This window comes from Microchirus variegatus, assembly GCF_963457635.1.
Source record: "Microchirus variegatus genome assembly, chromosome: 20".
Taxonomy (NCBI): domain Eukaryota; kingdom Metazoa; phylum Chordata; class Actinopteri; order Pleuronectiformes; family Soleidae; genus Microchirus; species Microchirus variegatus.
In genome coordinates, this window is record NC_139821.1 from 14,902,321 (window position 1) to 14,920,440 (window position 18,120).

The window sequence follows — 18,120 nt, forward strand, 5'->3', positions numbered from 1 at the left end:
GAGGAGGCTGGAGGGAAAACAAGTGAGCAGAGAGGAAGCAGATTGCAGCTGGATCTATACCTTATATGCACCCACACACTCATGCTGCCTCACTTCATCCCTTTTTTCTCTCTCTTACCTCCATGCAGCACAGCAGCATCATGAGCAACAACGGCAGGATTTTTTCTCTGTTTCCACCAAGGGAGTGAGGGAAACAAAAACGACAGAAGAGAAAGACAAGTGTCTTGAAGAAGACAGGGATTCAGAGAGAGCACAGAAAAGTTCAGAAAAGTGAGGCGAGGACAACAAGAATGAGGACTGAGAAGAAGCAAACTTTTCCCTGAAGCATTCCTCCACCATATTTTGACCCAATACAAAACTGGACCATGAGGCTTTGACCTTCTCCTTTAACAGAACTTCTCTTCGTTATCTGACCCCAATGAGTCCAAAAGTGGCTTGCACCAACCAAAGCACCAGCTCCAGCTCCCACCTCTGGATGCTGCTGCTGCTGCTGCTGTTCGAGCCCCTGCTCTGTGCACTGGTCGTGGCTGAAGGCTCCACACTGAGCACACAGGACACACAGAGCAACAACACAGAGTCAGTGCCAGAGGAATGGACTGCTACAACAATCCAGCTGCAGCCAGATCTGCAGACTGAAGCTGAGACTCCAACAAAGGCAGCGACAGGGACTGTGACAGAGATACAGACGCAGAGCATCACCAGCAACTACACAGGTTAGTAGGTCCAAAGTTTCAAGTATTGGATGAATCTTACAAACAAAGGAAAAATAGAAGCAGCATCACTAATTTTGCAATTTCTACAATAATTACTATATATCGTTTTTCCTTTAAATGGGAAAATGTTCAAGTAAACTAAATAATAAATGGCAGTTGGTTTTGCTGCTCAACTTCTCACACACATGAACTCATCTAGGACAGCTGAGGATTTTGTCAACATCACATACTGTTCTTTTGCTGCTACAAGTTGATAATAAAGAAAAACACTTTAACTCAGTCACTGCATCACAACCTGGCCTTAAACCAGAGTGAAGCTCCAATTTGAAGGTGCTATTCTGATTAGTTTGTTTAAGAGTGTTGTCAACTCTTAAAGTAGGCTCATAAGAAATCTGATTTGGGCTAAAAGAAATTACTTTTGAAAAGTTATTCTGGTGATTATTTGCATGTTGCACGGAATCATTCAAGGCTTTTTTTAAAAGCTTTTATTTTAAGCAGAGATGCAAAAATCTTTTGTAGATTGACTGTGACAGTCATGCAAACATCTGGCCCAGCTTTTGCTCTTATTCTGTACAGTAGGTGTGTGAAATCACTCGGTAAGTTTGTGCATATATACAGTCAGGTCCAAAAATATTGAGACATGGACACAATTCTCTTCTTTTTGGCTCTATACACCACTACGATGGATTTGAAATGAAACGAACAGGTTGTGCTTTAACTGCACACGTTCAGCTTTAATTTGAGGGCATTTACATCCAAATCAGGTGAATAGCCCACACATGTCAATGAAATAGCTTTTCAGTCAATTGTCCCATTACTAAAAAGTGGGAGGCACATATAGAAAGTATTGTATTTCCTACATCGTTCACCTGATTTGGATGTAAATACCCTCAAATTAAAGCTGAAAGTGTGCAGTTAAAGCACATTTGTTTCATTTCAAATCTATTGTAGTGGTGTGTAGAGCCAAAAAGAAGAGCATTGTGTCCATGTCTCAATATTTATGGACCAGACTGTATATAAATATATATATATATATTGTTACGGTGCTAAATAATGGTAAATGTGTGTGTTTGAGGTCCAAGCAAAGGTTGAGATACACGCGCACATGGTCGCTGCACTCTCATCTCACAGGCAGCTGCTCATAGATGAAGACGAAGATCGTCTACCTCACTTCAACTTATTGATCCCAGACGTTCAAACAATTACTAACTTGAGTCACTAGTCATTCCTTCATGCCCACGAGTTACGTATCTCGTTGTCACTCATTATTCATTTCATGAACTTTTTCGGCGATGTTAGTATGACAGTGTGACACTATACCTTCAGGATTCAAGTTCAACTTTCTTGGACTGCAGTGCTGTGTACGTCATTCCATTGTTCTGAAGCAGCAGCAATTTATTGAAGTGTTGTCAGAGTGCATTCGGTTCCCTGAGTGCAATGAGTTTACAGTTTTATTGATATTCAATAAAAACATTCAGAATTTATAAAACATGAAACTGGGGAGCCAATAAACGAGATAAAAATAACTGATATTAAAATACACTTAAAAACAAGGCAATCAGAGATGACTTCACCCCCAGTCACGCAACAAGACTCTGGCGGCCTCTGCTGGTCATATTGGCAAGTGACAGACAGATCGACAGAGCCACTAAAAACAATACTGAAGTGACAATAAAAAACTCGGGGTCTAACAGTCACTGAGCAGGTCATTTTTGAAGAAATGTTATAGAAGATGGGAGAAAGGAGAGCTTGTGCCGATTGGATGTAGAGTACGTTTGATCGATCTATACAGTCTCCCCAAAGGTAAAAGTGTATATCCTGGATGTGCATACCTCATGCCACTCATCCATCCATCTTCTTACGCTTATCCCGAGGGAGGCGTCCAGGGGGCATCCGGTACAGATGCCCGAAAAAAACCAAAAACTGAACTATCCCTTTAAGTGTTTGATTTTAATGGTTATTGTGTTAAAGTAAGATTAAGGGCTTAAGAACGACCTTTGACAATACGTTCTTCACAAGCATAGAAGCACGAGCTTCAGTCATTCTACCTTTTGTCCATTCACCGCTGACTTGTGATTGCTCACAAATTGTGTGCATTTTTCTGCGTTTTAGTCAATGCACATACCAGCAGTTGCAGTTAAAGACACTCTATAATGCCCAGGCTGAAGTTGCTCACATGACCACACCACCACTGGTGCACGAGCTGCCCTTCTCTTCTCATCCATTCTCCCCCTCTCTCTCTCACTCTCTCTCTCTCTCTCTCTCTCTTTCTTCTTCCTCCCTCTCCGTCTATAGGTCACTCCTTAGTTCCCCTGTTTATTTTCTCCAGTGTTCCTCCAGGCTCATCTGCATTTTTTAGCTGATTGCCTTTTCTTCCCCATCACTTAATTTGTCTCACACAGTCTCTCTCTCTCTCTTCTTGTTTCCTTTTTCCTTTTCCACAGTCTATCATCATGTCAGTGAGCCGCCTCTCTCTCCTCACTCACAAGGCTCATATCCTCACGTGTTTTCAGAAACAGCCTATTGCATGAGACGAAACACAAGCCTCACATGCTTAATACAGTCATAATTCACACACACACACACACATACACACACATACACAGATCAGAAATGCACTGGCCAAAACAACAACAACAATCTTCTTAAAGGTTTAGGGAATAAACTACACAGTCGCTTGTTTCATTACAGCACGTGTGTCTGACAGAGCAGGAATAAGCACTTTATACTCTAATAGTACACGCACGCACACACACACGCACGTGTAACCAGGTGGCTTTTCCACATCACACCACATACATGCAATTTCAACAGACCCAGTTTTATGTGAGAGTTTTTAAAAATTAAAAGTCCTTCCCCAAAAGCAAAGTGTGTGTGTGAGAGAGAGAGAGAGTGGGAGAAAGAAAGAGTATAAACTACCTTTTTCCAGTGATATGACGAAATAAAAGCTTCACTTTGTTTCCTTTTTTGTGCGCGATATTTTAAGATTGTTTGACTGAGTATAAAACCCGGTCTCACTTGTCATTTATAGGTCAAAGTAAGTAAATAAAACACTAAATTTACTCATTTGTTGTGCATGTTGATCTTTTGAGCGCAAAACATGGATAAAGCAGCCATTGAGTGAACATTTTTAACTTTAAACTGACAGGGTTCGATTGGATAAGTTTGCAAAGATATAATTATGTTTAGTGAAGCTTATTCTGCCATTTTCCCCTATTTTATTCCCTACTTTTGCTTGTGTTCCTCTAAAACTTTCATATGCCATTTAAATCAAAATGAATGCATGTTTTTATATGCAGTATTTTTTAATAATATCCACGTCCTTGTAGTTATGTCTATGCATTTGTGATCTATTTCTGTGTGTTACAGCTGCTTTTATTCTGAAATAACAAAAGTTGGGCCAGGTCTCGGCATGGAAAACAGAAAACATAAAGAGGAACGTGTGAAACCTTATTTCTACTGGTTGCAAAGGAAAGAGACTATATCGCAGTCATTTAGTCAGTATGTAAATGTGTTGAGGTGAAACTTCAGAGGTCAACAGGAGCCATTCTATCCATCTCTTCTACCCCGAGCTTTGAAGGCACCGCTTCATTATCGATCAAAGTAATTAAGCAGATGTGTGAAGGTTAAGTCTCCTGCAGTGGACGGATCAAACCTGAGCTTTTAGACTTGGCCAATATCTGTGTGACTCCCGCGCTGCCTGCTGTTCCTGGAAGTAAACTGATCAGTGTCCTTCTATTGATTACTGTGTTTTCAGGTGCTCCTCATTTGACTCTGGACTGCATTTATACACATTTATGACTTACTCTGCATGTTCCTCTCCCTATTTTGTGGACAGTATCTTCTTTATGGGATATCATGACTGATGTTTGAACTCAATTCACATGAGTTCATTTTGTTCTTACAGTATCACCTTGCTTTTAAACAGCATATACTAACAATATCCATTATTCCATGGCATTTCATCTGTGCATGAAACGGCTCTGTGAGGTTTCACCTTGCTACGGCATCTACATGTTCTACATCTGCTGTCCACTCTTCTTGGAGTTTGGAGATATCAGGAAACACTGCTGGCTCCATTTTAGTTTGGCAGCATTTTATGAGGCGCCGATTGTAAAGTTGCGCATGCTAAAATAAACAGCAACTTTTTGCCACATTTAGCAAAAAAACATATATAAAAAACATGTTTTTTTAATGTTAGTTTTGACCAGATTTACAGCAATATTTGTGAATTTTTTGATATTTACTTCTCTTGTGAAAATATAATTTCAATGTTTAATCTGAATAAAAAATCAAAATCTAAATGTTAAATCTAAATGTTTCGTTTGAAACTCAATGTTTAGCTAATATGAAAATTCGCACTGCCAGTAACCGGATGTACCAAAATAAAAGCTCGAGGAGGTCAGGCTGTGTTTATACAATCAAATAACGCATTAAAACCACCCTAGTGGGGGAAATAAACTTGAACATACTTTATATTTAGCATTTATATTTATATTTAACATTTATATCTAACATTTAACATGTATATTTAGATTTTTTATTCAGATTAAACATTGAAATTATATTTTCACAAGAGAAGTAAATATCACAAAATCCTAAAATATTGCTGTAAATCTGGTCAAATCTAACATTTAAAAAATTCACATGTTTTTTATACATGTTTTTTTGCTAAATGTGGCAAACAGTTGCTGTTTATTTTAGCATGCGCGACTTTACAATCGGCGCCTCATAGCATTTTAATGTGGAGAAGCAGAAATGGAGATGATGAGTGACTGGCATCAGTGGTTTCGCTTTATTGTTTGCCTAACGACATAAATCCATTCTCTTATTTTTTTGTCATTGTTGCTTCTCATTAGTAGTTTTTTCGGAAAAGCGAACAACTACATAGGAGTGCATCCACTTCCTGTTTCAGCACTCGTGCACAGTGTCAATGGTTGTGTGATATACAAAAACGTATGAGTTATTTAAAAACTTTGTGATTCAACAAACCATCAAGTGAATTCCCAAAACAAATAGAACTCAATCAGCAATAACACTGAATTATGTATCGTTATTTATTGGTATATTCAGAATTATACAGGGATATCTGTGACTTTTACAACTTTTAGAAAGTACCAAATCCAAAACTCACTGCGCGTGCACTGCTCGAGCAGGTGTACATTTATCTGGTTGGGCTCAATCCCGTTATGGTGTTGGCGAGCTGCTAGTGAGCGGTTATTTCAGCTTTTGAAGAGCCGTTAGTCTTAACATTAACACAGTATCACAACCTATTAACCTTGAGAGAGAGAGTGAATGAGGTCTATACTGTACGTGGATCAGTTACTGAGCAGACAGTCAGTCTGCCTCTTCTTAACGCAGTGAATCCTCATGTCTCTCATTCACAGGGGTGGACGGTGTATAGGGACGATTTTGGCGACGCCCTCCCAACCAGGAGGAGAATTTTTTTTTCCTCAGCAATTCCAAAGATCCTTAGTACTAGCGTTCCTTTCAGCAGTCTCTGCCAGCAAAAGTAGTTATTATCAGTGTTCTAGACATATTATCTGTCATTGTCCAATCAGAATCATCAGAGAATCGTGGAGAATCGCCCGAAAATTCTCCCATTGACTCTCATGTTAAAAAAGTTTTTTTCGAAAAACATACCCTCCAACGCATTTTTAATGAGGATTTATGTGCATGCACTAACGTGCTTGCGTCATATGTAAATTGAGCAAAGAGAGGAAGGGATATCTTCTCTTCACTTCACGTCTCTCTGCTTGCGGCGTTCTCAGCGAAGCGAAGCTCACCGTTTTAAAAATACACGGAGGATTGTGCTCGTTTAATCAGTCCCAGCATGAACTGATAAGTACACGTAGTTTGACCAGTGACACGGAGTTCACACTTCCATACGTGTTAGCTGTTTATGGCTCACAGCAGCGGACAGCAGTCGTTTGAGGCGACGTTCGTTAGCTTGTTTGCTAACGTTGTTGATGTTTGTATCGCTCCGGGTTTAACTGCAGGTTAAACTTCACGCAAATCAGACAATCGGACTGTTTTGTGTAAGAGAGTATTGTAAGATGCATAATATCAACACATCTAAAGATCAAATTCTGCACTTTCCTTTACACTTAATGAATAATTTGACTGCACTATCTTGTCATATGTTTGTTGTATGTTTCTGGTAAAGGTTGTGAAAGCTCTTGATCCTTGGTCAGTTAATAAATACTTAAGACTTAGACTTAGACTTAATATGCTGCCCCTGTCTTTATGTGGTTGCTGGACACATCTTGTGTCCTGTTATGCTATTTTACATCATACATTAGATTCATGTAAATAATATTTGTTTTTCAAGTTGCCATCTAGTGGACACAAGAAGGACTGTTAATCATCTAACAACACGTTAATACTGTCTTGCTTTATGCACCTATTGAATGGGGTTCAATAGGTGCCGCCACTGATCATTCACAAATGTGTCTTTAAAGGGGAAGTAAGTAGTTTATAGTGCCATCTAGAGGAGAGGCTGACATTTACAACAAAGACCTGCTGCTCTGCTCACCCCCTCCCTTCCCTGAGTGCTACGGTGTCCGCAGCTGGTCAAATGTCGTCCTCGTCGTCTTTCTCCGTGTCAGCAGATGAGGTTCGTGAGGCGAGGGAGAGGGCGAGCTAGCGCGGCCGTAGAAGACGAAGCGGAGAGAGAGGAGGCGGGACTTCCGCTACAAGTAAAGAGACGCTTGATTTGTTCTCTCGCGTTTGTCCTTACAGGCTCCGGCAGAAACATGGCATCTCTCTGCTAACAGTGGCTATGCAACCGCGGCCCGCGACCATGTTATTTTAAATTACTTTTTGAAACACTACGAAAATGAAACAAAGAATATTATACAGTGACTAGACAATGCAGGAGCACATAATATGTATACAAAAGTGGATTTTGGGTAATATAAACCCATAAATACTACATATTGTCCCTTTAAGTCTCTTGTTGACAATTTTTGGGCAGCAACTGCAAACAAGTTCTTGTTTTCCCACTGGCTAAATATTCTTAACTATTTCTTCCTCTGGAATAATAAATACCAATCAGTTTTAAATACAGCATCTACTTTATGCTGACAATAAGCTGCTTATTCTTCAACCCGAGTCTCTTTAGATAAGATGGTCAGCCAAAAGCCTAAACGTATAAGGTTACAATGCCTTTAATCTGATTAACCGACAAGCAAAGCCAATTACCTTTGTCTATTACCAGCTATTTATAGTGGAAGAAACCCTGCCGATGACACACGATGAAACACACGCACGTATAGATGCAAACATTCAGGTAGAGGCTGAGCTGCTGGTTATTTTGTTTGTTTTCTTCACAAATGCATTGAAAACTATCTATGATTTCATTTATAAGAGCAGACTGGTTTGTCTCAATCATAAGAACAAAATGCAGCAGCATTTGAGCAAAGATCTAACCTTGAAAAAAGGTACTGCCTGCATTTTTGCAGATGGCCCTCTGCAGGGACACGACATGCCAGGGTACACACACACACACCATGCACCTGCAAAGCCAATGGTATTTCTGTCAACAACACAGACACACACACAGTCCTCACCCCTGAACAGCGAGGACTTGGTGAGCTTCACACAAAGACTTTCTTCTGTCTCCTGCTGTCAATCCAATATGGCTGCTGGCAGTGAATCAACTTCATTATTACCTTCCCACGGCTAAAAAGTAGCACCGCAGTCCAAACAAAGACACTGAGGGAAGAGTCTGAAGTGAAATGAGTTTTCTCTCACTGCCATGATGGTTCGCACACACAGAGAGACGACTACTAAGGAACAGGAGGAATGAATGTAAAAAAACACATACGCCTTAAATGTCCCATCCCATGGGGGGGTTGGCATCAACACGATCAGTCGATCATTTGGAATAAATTATCTTTCATAATTATCATCTAGTAATTGGGCTGGGTTAAAAAAAAAAGTTGTTTCATATTAATTTTTCGATCACATAATCGCACAAGACTTGACCTCGCGTGACCTCAATAGTTTTGCTTAGTTCAGTCAGACAGAGAAATCATTTTTGATGACCTCGACATGTTTCGATCACTTCCTGTGGTCTTCCTCAGAAGGGTCACGTGATGTGACATCACTTCCTGTTTATACAGGTTTGTCAGACAGCAGGGGATGACTAAGAAAATCAAAATAAAATGTCTGTGGCGTTTGTAGGCTGGACACGTTGAACTTTAACAAGTTAGAATTTGAATTATCACCAACTGTGCTGCAGGGATGCACCGTTTAGTCATATGAAATAAAAAGTGCATTCTGCATTTGCACTTCTGTTTTCTTAGTTCGGTGGAAAAAGGTCAAGCAAAATTGGTATGGAAAATGAAATATCTCTAAATAAATCAATATTGAATGAAATAAATTGAATAAAGACCATGAGAGTCAGAATTAAATCAATTCAGGAAATCAGCAGCGATACTTTGTCCTATCCTGTATTTAGATAAGCGTAAATAATGACGAGTATGGCAATGCTTCATTCCTCCAATAACACCTCCCAAACTACACACTGTTTTCAGACGTGCATATTCTGGAACTTTTCCTGCCAGCTGAGTCATTTAATTTCCAGATCGACTCTCGCCTAAATGTTCCAGCAACTTTCCTTTTGTGATAGCATCTGAACCAGATACGTCCAGAGACAGTGTCCCCGACCCATTTCTTTTCCCAGCATTTTGTGAAGTTCATGTCTTGAAGAAAAACTGCTTTGGTGAGTTATAGCTGTCTTAACTTCAAATGCTGTCGAGACAGCTACGAAAACAAGAAGTAGAATTCTCTTTGATGCAACTTTCAACAATGTTTTCTGTCCAAAAGTTTCTCTCCCAATAGTCTTTCTTATTTCAAACATGTTTAAAGCTCTACCACGTCTGTTCTCCACGACGATGTGAAAGTGATGTCACTAATGTCAGTAGTGTCAGTGCGTCTTAGGTTAATGAGACAGATTATCTGGTCAAATACTATCAGCTGTCAGCTTGTGTCTCTTGTTTCTGTACAGTCAGAATAAAGTCATGACCAAATAAATGAAAAACAAAATATGTATGGGGAAAAAAAAGTGCACAAAATCCACAGTTAGCACTAGAGTGAGTCAAACACTTGTGTCTTTATGTGTTTGCACGGGGACACTCGCTGAGAGAGCGTCAGGGGGATTAGGTAATCTGTTGTGATGCCACAGAAATAGATGCACTGATGGAGAGAAGAAAGCAGCGAGTTCAGATCGCATGAGAGCAGCTGCAGAAAAGAGACGACAGAAGAATGTGACACTAACATAAGCATAAATGACATGACTGTGTTCAACACTGTGTCCAGAGAAAACTGACCAACCACAGGAGGGTGAATCTCTCCTTCCACCCGGTGCTCATCACTCAAAAAGCTGACACAGCTGCTTCAAACTCATCACACCCGAGGACGAGAGCATCAAAGCTGCACTAATGACTCTTTCTATATGAATTATGTGTCACATGACTGCGTCTTATTTGAAATGGAGTTAGTTAAAAATGAAAAGAAAATGACCACATACTGTATAAGGTTGCCCTCAACTCAACAGGCCTTAACCCAGACATGATCTCTCTTGTTCCTGTAAATGTTTCCACAAGGACAGATTTTTAAATTAGCCTGTGCTAAGCTATAGATAAACGTTAGGGGTCACCTATACTATTGTTTTGTGTTTTCCATTAAAACTGTTTTCAGCTGTGCTAACGTGATTACACAAGGGTTTTCAAGGTTTTTCTAATCATCCAATCGCCTTCTAACGCGATTAGCAAACACAATGTACCATTAGAACACTGGAAATCTATACACCTATGTACATATTTCATTAAAAACCAGACGTTTGCAGCTAGAATAGTCGTTTACCACATTAACAATGTATAGAGTGTGTTTATGATTCATTTAATATTATGTTCATTGAAAAAAAAGTGATTTTCCTTCAAAAATAAGGACATTTCTAAGTGAGCCCAAACTTTTGAACGGTCGTGTATACTCCATCCAACAGAATTTCTTCTTCTATGGTTTTAACTTAATCATGATGTTGCATTACTGCTGGAGTTAGACAACTCTTCTCATCTCATGGGTGGGCTTCATGGGCTTAATTCTTGTGCATCCATTATGTCAAATCCATATGCAACTTCACACATTCTCGATATAGGTACAATCCAGTGAATATTGTGTTCACTCTTTCTGTGCATGTGAGTGTGTTTGAATCTTTAATGCAGAAAGAGCTTAATCTTTATTTAATCACAAACTCTTCCGAGTGCTCCCCACTGACAGAGATGAGCAGGGAGGGAATTCAGGGAAGAATACAACAGATGCTTGGGTGATAGTGTTGGGTTGCCAGGTTGGATTGTCCGGAGGTGTATGGAAGCTGAACTCTGTGACTGGCAACTCAAAGCTTTCACAATGACAGAGGCTTTGTGAATGAGGACGGATCAACAGGGCCGAACAAATACAGCACAGACTCAAAAACACACACAAGTCAATCCTCTGTGCTTAGGAACCAATGTCCCCCGCTGTAATGACATGAATGTGCATGTACACAACTTCTGAGACGTGGCACATGTTTAATCTCTCACTCTCCACCAAGGGTTTTGTGTCTCACACTGGTTAGTTTACTTTGTTTACGAGAGCATGTTCACTCACAGGTCAGCGTTACCTCAGCATCTCTAGGTTTACAGCAACGATGATGAGAAAAGCCAAAAAAAAAAAAGCTCTTGCAGTCTGAAAAGACAAACTAAATATTTTATCTGCTTTTAGTGGCAAAGACTTCTTTCTTTGGCAGGTGTGTGTGTGCATGTGTGTGCGTGTGTGCATGCATGCGTGTTTCATTTCACTTCACTTTCCAGAAGAAGCATAGAATACGTCCATGGATAGCGTGCCGAATTTGTTAAATGCAGATGATGCATTAACCCTTTAAAGCAGGGGTCTCAAACTCAAATGACCCGGGGGCCAACTGTAATTAAAATTTGTACCAGGAGCCCTAACAAGTGTATGTAATTGAATGTTGTATATGATACATTTAATAATGGGATAATTATGACCAAATGTCTTATTATTACTGTTATAAATAACATTGCTAGCAAACATTAAATTCTATCACCTCGCTGGCAGCTGTGCCTCAGCTACACACTGTGTTTAAAAGACGGTGATGTCATGGGCCATGTTTTCATTATAACATGATATTAAGTTGGGGGCCGCATGTAATTGATTGGGTCGCCAGTTTGAGACCTGTGCTTTAAAGGTATTTGCAACCATTTGGTGGACCACACTCTAAGTCACATCTCTACCGTTTGGTGTAGCTAAGCAATGCTCATGCTCTTTTCAGTGTTCCAATAGGTCAAAAAAGATTTGTACTGTTGTACAGCCACCAAAAATATTTGTGAGTGAGTAATATTGGTCAAGAAATTGCAGTTAACAGACGTCTCAACCGTTTGGTAGAGGACTGTATCTGGAATACTGTAGGGTATAAAATATATATATATACATATATACATATGTATATATATATACATACAAGGGTTAAAGGGTTAAAAGAATACAATAATTATCACTAGAGCTCATCATTCTCAGCTCGACTGAGCATTTTAGCACACAAATTGCTGCGTTTCAACTCTCAGTCCACTGAGAGTTGGCTCAGCTGGAGAACATGCCTTCACACGATCGCTGTTCACTCACCGCTCGGTCGCCACGGCGCCCGCCGTCACACACACAGCTGGCATCCCATTGGTCAGTGGGCACAGCGTATGGTTGGAGTTTCAGGTGGTGCACCACGTGTTAGGTCTGACACAAGACAAGGACCTAAGTGTAGGACTCAAGTCAGGCCAGGATTTAAAAAAAAAACAGTCTTCAGCACAGGCATCAGCAGACCTGAGTCCAAAAACATTCAGCAAACATGAAATAGATTTGTTCACTAGGCAACAAACCTTAAATAAACTGAACTAGGGGCACACAAGACAAACTGACAGGGAAACACAGGGAAGGTGAGCTTACGACACAGGTGTGAACAGTTAGCAACAGGTGTGTCTAATCAGGGAAACACACGAGGGCAGGAAGTAAAGCTGAACAGACACAGAGGAAAGGAAAGCTGCAAAAAAGAACAGGAAATACACAAACTATAGAAACACAAGCACAAAGTCTGTGTTCACAGCTTGTTACCCTATAGAATCTTAATGTGGAAGTGAAAATAAGCATATTAAACAATCGCTAATTGGACTGGCTAAATATAATTCATGACAAGCTAAAGTTTAGTCAAATGACAGATAAAAAGTACGTTAGCGAATGCTAACTGTGATTTTCAGTCCTCAAAACAGATGACAGGATAATCCCTGGTGTTCACACCAACTCACATACCAGCCGCTAGCTAGCTCTGCTACATCTGGGTAGTTTTATCAGTGTTTTGGATGTGTGTACCGGCGTTCACTTGAACACGAATACCCAGGACTTGTCAGATTTCAATCACATTCGAGATATAGCGTTTACGAGGACGGAGAATAACAAATAGCCAAAGCAACAGGCAACACAATAACTGGATCAGCCGGCATTTTTCCTGAATGAAAATAGTAGCACGCTCCACCGGTAGAATTGTCAACATGTGACGTAGGTTAGCACGTTCGTTAACGTTCACTACGCTAATTTGCATGTAGTGGCGTCCCAATACCACTTCCCTTGATGATGGGAATTTACGGTTGAGGGCAAAACCAAGTGGAAATTTTAGGGGGAGGTATTGGGACGGGGCCTTACACTCTTCCTTTGTCTTGCACCAGTTTGGGTTAAAAAAGTATATGTGCTGGATTTGATTTTAAAATCCATTTAAATTAATGAAAGAATGTCCATGTCTGTATTTTTTCAATGACCAGTGCTACAATTCAATCCCTTTAATGAGTATAGGTGATGATATGTTTAATGAAGCCGTATTTTAATGGAATAAATCATTGATGTTGTGACATCATCTGGCCTCTGACTGAGGTACAGAATGGCTTTTAGTGTCCACTTTGAAAAGCCTTGTTTCCCATTATGCATGTGTCTGTGTTGCTGTCATCTTCACACAGGATGATGGGATCCTCTCTCTCTCTCTCTGTCTCTGCCTCTGCAGAAATCCTCCCATCTGTCACTCCTAATCAGCAGAGTGCAGCCTGTACGATCACAGGGTTTTATACAAGGATGACATCTCTCTCTCTGTCTCTCACTCACTCACAGATTACACTAATACTGACACAGCAAAGCCCTCCACATGCCGTTACTCATTAAAACATCATTTTAGCAAACCTAACACACGTGTAATATCGCCTTGTGTATACTGTGCAAGTCTATAAATACAAGATGCCAAAAATGGCGTTCTTTTGATTCAGACTGTTGCATGGATCGTTCAACTTCTAGAGCTATTTACACTTCAAACGTGGCTAAAAATATGATGAACTGTGAATTTAAAGGAGTAACTGTTTTTATGTCGAAGTGTTGTGGACTGTTGTGTCTGGAAAGTTGACCCAAGTAAAGGACGAAATAACTCCAAGACCAAGAAATCCCTTTATTGGTCCGCATTTGGTAATTTTGACCTATACCGCGTAGGAGTACACCTCAGATAAGGGATGTTCAGCACAGTTAGCGCGGTGCTGTAGGTTTATGCTGATGAGATTTCCTCAGAGCTTCAGAAATCCCTGCAGCACTCTTGTACAACAGCTGCTGTATCATGAAACCTCTCCGAGGTATCAGGGTTATTGTAGCATAAGGGGGATAAAAATAGAGCTTTCCATCATTCCCTCGCTTGGTGTCTACTCAGAGGAAGAGATAATGTCAGAACAGACACTTCCACGCTGCGTCGAGAAGACGAAACAATGACGATGGTAAAAGTAAAGAGTGACTTGACTGAGTTTAAATCTGCTACATGAGCACAGAGACATTAGAGACAATCTCCTCACTTATGGATGTGGTTATCTGTTGATGTATTGATGGGTAAACTGCCGAGTCGTCTCCTCCCTCCTCAGGTCTGTCATGCACCCCGGTCCTGCCGCCACGTCGAGGTTCCTTCTACGTTGAAGGCGGCACAGGAGTGTCCATCGGCAGTGTGTTGGCCTTCTGGTGCAGAGAGGGCTACCAGCTGGTTGGCAGTGACAAAATCTACTGCAGTGTCAGGAAAGGGAAGCCACAGTGGAGCAACTACCTACCTGTCTGTGAAGGTGAGCAGGGATAGCAGGCGAATTCTTGCTTTGTGGCATACATGGATATAATCGTATTATGATGTATAAGAGCAACAATAATCAGACTCCTGTGCCTGGAGTGATTTCTCCAGTTTATGGCATGAAATGTGGTCGCAGCTTACATGTAAAAGCACATTGTTTTTGCTCAGGGAAGCTTTTCACTCCATTCACAAAAGGCAGAAAGGGAAGAACATAGACAAGACACACACTACCGTTCAAAAGTTTGGGGTCACCTATACAATTTTTTGGTGTTTTCCATTAAAAATCACACTTTTATTCATCAAAAGAGTAGAAAAAAATGAATAGAAAATAAAGTCAAGACATTGACAAGATTAGAGATAATGATTTTTATTCAAAATAATAATTTTGCCCTTTCGTCAAAGAACCAGCAAAACTGTTTTCAGCTGTGCTAACATCATTGCACAAGGGTTTTCAAGGGTTTTCAAGGGTTCTCTAATCATCCAATAGACTTCTAACGTGATTATACACCTATACACCATGTACATATTCCATTAAAAACCAGACGTTTATCTAGAATAGTCGTTTACCACATTAACAATGTATAGAGTGTATTTCTGATTCATTTAATGTTAGATTCATTGAAAAAAAGTGCTTTTCCTTCAAAAATAAAGACACTTCTGAGTGACCCCAAACTTTTGAACGGTAGTGTACCAGACTCACACCATAGCCAGAAAGAAAATTGTGTTTCAGTCGTTCAAGGAAAAAATGGTAAGGGCCAAAATGACAAATGGGAGACAAAAAACGAAATAAAGCCTGTCTCACACTAGAGGGTAAGTGGCCAGATTTCGGTCCCAATCTGGCCCTGGTGACTTCACATTTTAGGCTGATTTGAACAGATTATCTGGCTAAATTATCCTGTAGTGAACAGACGCAGTCTTCCCGATAAACATGTTTGATATTTACAACTGAATAGCGATTTATTGTTTACGTTCTGAAGTCACGTCACGGTTTCTGTGAGATCCCAAATCTCCTCCCTGGAATCTCCTCCCTGAAGTGTGTGCTCCTGCGTCTCGACTTGGTCGTCTAAGTCTGTGCTTTCTCCGGATTAAAAGATTGGAAATCGTTTACAAAGTGTGTTGTGTCTGTGGTTTTTAAAACCAAGTCAGATTTGCGTCCTCTAAAGTCTCTAAATCCAAGTCGTTTTCCCTACCGTTAGCAATCCCCAGACCAGAGGACCGTGGCCTGAGAGTGGCCGTGCTGGCTTCAGTGGTGAGCGGCATCGTCATCCTCGCCATGTCCTTGTCCTTCCTCATCTGTTGCCTGCAAGAACGATCCAGCCGTGACCGGGCCAAGAAGGAGGGACGGAGCAGGTAGATGCCAAAAGTGATGGTCCCTTTTAGCCCAGCAAATGATTTGGCCCCAATAAAATTCTTTGTTTGTTCTCTTGGATAAAGAGCAGTCAGCTGATGAGGTTCTCTCTCTGTGTCTCCACAGGCGCAGAGAGAAACACTCAGCCCGTCGCAGCGAGTGCTGGCTGGACAGAGAGGAGGGTGCGTGGGAATCCTTCCCTCCTCCTAAGATCTTCCACCTGTCACAGAGGATGAACCCCCGTCTGGCTCCAGACAGCCCCCTCTACCTGACAGGAGGCCTCAGTGGATATGAGAACAGAGGATATCAGAGGTAACATATCTGTATTCAAAAATTATAGATTTAAAAAAAAAAAAATAAGTTTTAACATTTTGCTGAGGTGTTGCACATAATGTCAGTTTTTGTTAAGTGGCGTAGCTTCCAAGTATTTGCATATACATGGCTGCAGTTCTATTAAAGGAGACATATTATGCAAAATCACCTTTTTAATAAATCCTTACATTTTGAGACTCTGGAGGCCCTATGAGTAAGCAAAGTGTGAAAAAAGATGACTCGCTCATGTTTTTGTGGTCCGCCTCAGTCTAAGTACAGGAGATAAAACACGCGATGTTGCTTGCGAGCTCATTGCTACGTCACAATGAGACATTCCTGGAATTTTTGTCTCACGGAGCTCCGCTTTGTCCCTAAAAAACGCGACTGGAATGCAGGCGAGGGCAAAAGTATCCGGAAGAGCGGAAGTCTGTGAAATGTTCTATTCTTGGCTGCACAGTGCAGCACAGAGTTCTACACAAACGTTCAGCCTCAGAGGATTTACGTGTCCAGTGGATACATTTTATATATGACTGCAATGTGTCGGCAAGAGTCGGCAAATGATCACTTTTCCAAATGCTAACTGCTGTTAGCTGCTGGAGCCTCAGTGACGATGACATAGGTTACTGGTCTCATTTGCATTTAAAGAGACAGGCACACACCAAACATTCTGAACAGGGTGATTGAACTGCTGTGGTGCTTCATCCTTAAGGTATTTTTACTAAAGCATGTCACAGACATGTTCATTAGGTCACGAGGGAACTATAGGTTAACTTGGAGAAATAGGATATAATATGAGTCCTTTAATACTAAAATGAAAGTGCTGCTGCCATGAGTTCTGCACGTGTTCTTGACCTCACAATCCATTCTATCAGTGGCGATTTCTTGCCCTCTTTGCTGTGTCCTTGTATTCTTTGTGTGAGATTTCATCTCTCTCTCTCTCTCTGACACAGGAGTCAGGAGAGTCTGCTGAAAGCCTCCCTGCCCGGCCTCTACCGCTCCGAGTCTCAACTGTACCCGCACGTCGTCCTGCAGAGGGTCCCGACTCCCACAGCGCCTTCCGCTCCATCGGCGCCATCTGCTCCTCTCTACCTCCACCTCCCGTCCTCCTCGTCTGCCGCCTCCTCACCTGTGCACGCAGCCACCGACAGCCAGCCTCACGTCATGGCGCAGTACCCAACCCCGACGTACCCGCCGAACCCCATCACGGCTGTGCCAGTCTACTCCCACGCGGCACCAGCACCCATTTACCCAAACCCCAACCCCATACCACAGCGGCCATGGCAGTAGCTACGTCTTTTACGTCTTTATTTACAAGGCTCTGTCCTGTCAGTCAGTCCTGTTGAAAGAAAACAGGAATAAAGTGTTTTTTTCTTAAAACACAGGGCGTCTTTTCTTAATCCATGTTTTCTCCCACAGACGGCTGCAAATGTAAGCAGACATGAAGGGAACATGCAGGAATGGACATGATGTTAGAGCACGGGCAGCAGTGTTTTACTGCATGCTTGCAGCTTGGACTTGATCAGGAACTTTGTTTTGATACTGCACACGGAATTCTACGGAGA

At 41.2% G+C, this 18,120-nt stretch overlaps 1 protein-coding gene across 1 annotated transcript; it reads left to right on the forward strand.

Moving 5' to 3' along the window:
* Window positions 1–418: 418 nt before the first annotated feature.
* Window positions 419–17,845, forward strand: LOC310941794 (uncharacterized protein; the record flags this gene model as incomplete). Its single annotated transcript, XM_083907042.1, has 5 exons — window positions 419–713; window positions 14,705–14,896; window positions 16,095–16,248; window positions 16,373–16,558; window positions 17,509–17,845. The coding sequence occupies 5 exons, from the start codon at window positions 419–421 to the stop codon at window positions 17,843–17,845; spliced, it is 1,164 nt and encodes a 387-aa protein (XP_083763168.1).
* Window positions 17,846–18,120: the final 275 nt, after the last annotated feature.